At 56.0% G+C, this 3,114-nt stretch overlaps 2 protein-coding genes across 2 annotated transcripts; one reads left to right on the top strand and one right to left on the bottom strand.

The window, feature by feature from the left end:
- Nucleotides 1-47: 47 nt before the first annotated feature.
- BO95DRAFT_358772 (MutT/nudix family protein) lies at nt 48-816 on the top strand (the record flags this gene model as incomplete). Its single annotated transcript, XM_025582418.1, has 3 exons — nt 48-140; nt 204-444; nt 578-816. Coding segments are annotated over 3 exons (573 nt in total), but the record flags the coding sequence as incomplete, so codon positions are not given.
- Nucleotides 817-961: 145 nt separating this feature from the next.
- On the bottom strand, nt 962-1,979 carry BO95DRAFT_430300 (putative NUDIX family hydrolase; the record flags this gene model as incomplete). The annotated part of the gene is made up of 2 exons (XM_025584946.1): nt 962-1,489; nt 1,605-1,979. The coding sequence occupies 2 exons, from the start codon at nt 1,977-1,979 to the stop codon at nt 962-964; spliced, it is 903 nt and encodes a 300-aa protein (XP_025444179.1).
- Between the last annotated feature and the right edge of the window lie 1,135 nt (nt 1,980-3,114).

Below are 3,114 nucleotides of genomic sequence, written 5' to 3'. Positions count from 1 at the left end.
TCCAGCCCAGCCTTCCCCCCACTAAAAATAGCATCACCTCTCCGTAGGACCCCTCAGAAGCCAAATGGGCCCGACTGGTCAAAACCACCTACTCCGACCCCAACGGCGTCGAGCGCACCTGGGAATCTTCCGAAAGAACGGTGAGTTCCATCCAGACCCTCTTCTCCCCAGGAGGATACGACATCGCTGACGGGTTGTTCCAGACTCGCCCGGAGACCTGTGAGATTGATGGCGTTGGGATCGTGACCATCCTCAACAAGGAGACCGGTCCAGAGCTGCTCCTGCAGAAGCAATACCGGCCCCCGATCGACAAAGTCGTCATCGAGGTTCCAGCCGGACTGATCGATGCAGGTGAGACGGTGGAGGAGTGCGCCGTCCGGGAACTCAAGGAGGAGACGGGGTATGTGGGTGTGGCGGAGCAAACGAGCAGTGTCATGTTCAATGGTGAGTTTTTGCTCTTTGTTTTTTTGCCCCCGGAGGAGGGGGGTTTCATTCGGGCATTGAGAATAAGGAATGCAACTGCGCTCTCGCGGTGGTAATGGCTGATGCTGAAACATTTCTTCTTTCCGAAAACTAGATCCCGGGTTTTGCAATACTAACCTGAACATGGTCCATGTCCGGGTGGATATGTCCTTGCCTGAGAATCAGAACCCCAAGCCGGAGCTGGAGGATAATGAGTTCATCGAGTGCTTCACGGTGCCCTTGTCGACGCTCTTTGAGGAGCTGAAGAGGCTCGAGCGCGAGGGTTATGCTATTGATGCCCGGGTGGGCACGATAGCGGAGGGGATCGAGCTTGCGAAGAGGTTTAAGCTTTGAGGTAGTTGTTGTAAAGAAAAAAGGCTTCGGATTACAGATGGTCTACGCCTGAAGTTACGAAGCCCTCGAGGGCGCGTCAACGAGATGACGGTTCCCCCGATTTAGCACGGAGAGAGATGGCATCTGCTGCCGTGGTTCTAGACTTCTAGAGTTTCCCCTCCTCTTTGAGTCCCCTGTACAGCGCCCATGCGGCAAGGGTCTTCCCATCGCGCACACCTTCCTTCCATAGATCCTTTAATGGCACCACTTTCAGCGTAATCTTCTCTCCGTGCTGCCGTAATCCGGTCAGCCTACCCTGCAGACTCTCGATCTCCTCGCGCGGCATGCGCTTCTGGCACAGAAACAAAGGGATGAACTCGTCACTGCCGCCCGCCGAAGGATACACGGCCTTCTGCAGCGACTCTCCCCCCCTCTCCTCATCTTCTGACCCGGCGGCGCCCGGCTCCAAGGCCAAGGCCGTCAAATCGATCAGCTCCTCTTGCGGGATGGTCAGCCCTGTCTCCTCCTGGATCTCTTTGGCCGCGCCTCCCGCAAAAGACCCACTGTCATCCAACATGCCGGCGGGAATCTCCGTGAAGGCCAGGGATCCCGCCGGGATTCGAGGCTGGATGGTCAAGACGACGCGTTTTTCTTCTTCATTGGATGGAGGGACGTCGTCCGGTTGGAGGATGAGCTATGAGTTCGTTTTCCGACGTATAGCGAATTAGTTCCCTCATGTTTTTTAAGATGCGGGTATTTTGACGGAAGAAACAAAAGCAGACGATAAGCGAGTAAAAAGCAAAACATACCAGCATCCCCACACTGCCCCCGCGTAGGAAGACGCTGCCCGGGAGTGTCTCGCCGCTTCCATTCGAGACCTCTGCTTTCAGCTTCACAAAGCCCAACCGCCCACCGCCAAAATAGTCGACCGCCTGGATATCGATTCCGCGAAGGACGTACGGGTCTCGGGAGAACTCGTGGGGGGACTGTTGCTGTTGGTGTTGCCGGCTCAACGACCAGTGCAGGGTGCTGAGCCAGATGCGAAAGGCGGGGAAGCGCAGCAGAGCATCGCGGCTCAGGTCTGCTGTCGACGAGACGGGGACAGTTTCGGAGGACGGTGACGCGCCGTGATGATCGTGGTCGAGGTCGAGGTCGCGAGGGATCGTGAAGCTGGATAGGGACATCTTTCTGGGCGCTGAGAGGAGGAATGGCCGTACTGGTCGATGAACCGTTCGTCGGAGGTGCACGGACAGCCACCGGGCGGCGGGCGTCATCAATGGATCGAAAGGGAGTCTACCGTAGCAGGGGGGAGGGATGGGTGCGTTGGTTGGTTGATGAGTTGGCTGTTTTTTGTCTCACTAGATTTAACTAATGGAATGATTGGAGGCGAGGAGCAGGATGAGTGAGTAGGTAGTATGTACACACCCAGTGCAGTACTTGTTCTCGTTTGATGAAAGGGAGAGCTGTTTTACTCCGTATGCTTGGGCGGTGTTGTTGGGTTGGTTTGGCGGAATGACGTCGTGGTTGGAGACGTCAACTGGTGGAAAAGGGAGGAGACTCGGAGTGAGGGAACAATCAACAACTCGACCTCACTTATCCAGAGTCACATCTTAACCTCTTCATACTTCTTTCTCGACTGCACTGCCCCTCCGGTCTTGACTTCCCCTTTCCTGGGATTCTTCCCGAGATTAGATAGACAACAAAAAGACGACGACACAACACCCCTCAGACAACCGCCGCCAACAGCAACAGACTTCCAGCCTTAGCCTTCTGGGCTGGACTCTCTCTCTTTGACTTTCCCCCACAGTCAACCAATCACTCCTGCAGCTCATGCTGTATCGTCCCCATTCCTACGGTCGAAGCTCCCAATAGTCAACTTACCGGATCAAATGCTGCTCCTGGTCTGCTGCTCCGCATGGCTCTTCGCTTCTGCCTCGTCTCTGGCGGGGTCAGACCCGACAAGACTGACGGTCAGTCAGTGAGTGAGTGAGTGACTTGGTGTGGAGTACTCCGTACTCCGTAGTGAGTGATTGAAAGGCTCCCTTCCCCGTCTTTCCCGTGACCTTCGCTTTGTCCGAGAACCCCATCGCCTCCTTCACTCATCGCCGTGTTTGCTTTCCGTCTGCTCTCTTCCCCTTCGACTCCCTACTCAGCTACGATTGTGTGCGTGTTAGGCCTTTTGCACCCGCCGCCGCCGCATTCACAAGCACCACCGTTCGTGTCTCCTCTCTGCCTCTCTGCCTCTCTGCCTCTCTGCCTCTCTGCCTCTCTGCCTCTCTGCCTCTCTGCCTCTCTGCCTCTCTGCCTCTCTGCCTCTCT

The sequence above is a fragment of the Aspergillus brunneoviolaceus genome, assembly GCF_003184695.1.
Source record: "Aspergillus brunneoviolaceus CBS 621.78 unplaced genomic scaffold BO95scaffold_20, whole genome shotgun sequence".
NCBI lineage: Eukaryota > Fungi > Ascomycota > Eurotiomycetes > Eurotiales > Aspergillaceae > Aspergillus > Aspergillus brunneoviolaceus.
This window is presented reverse-complemented; position numbering and strand designations above follow the sequence as displayed.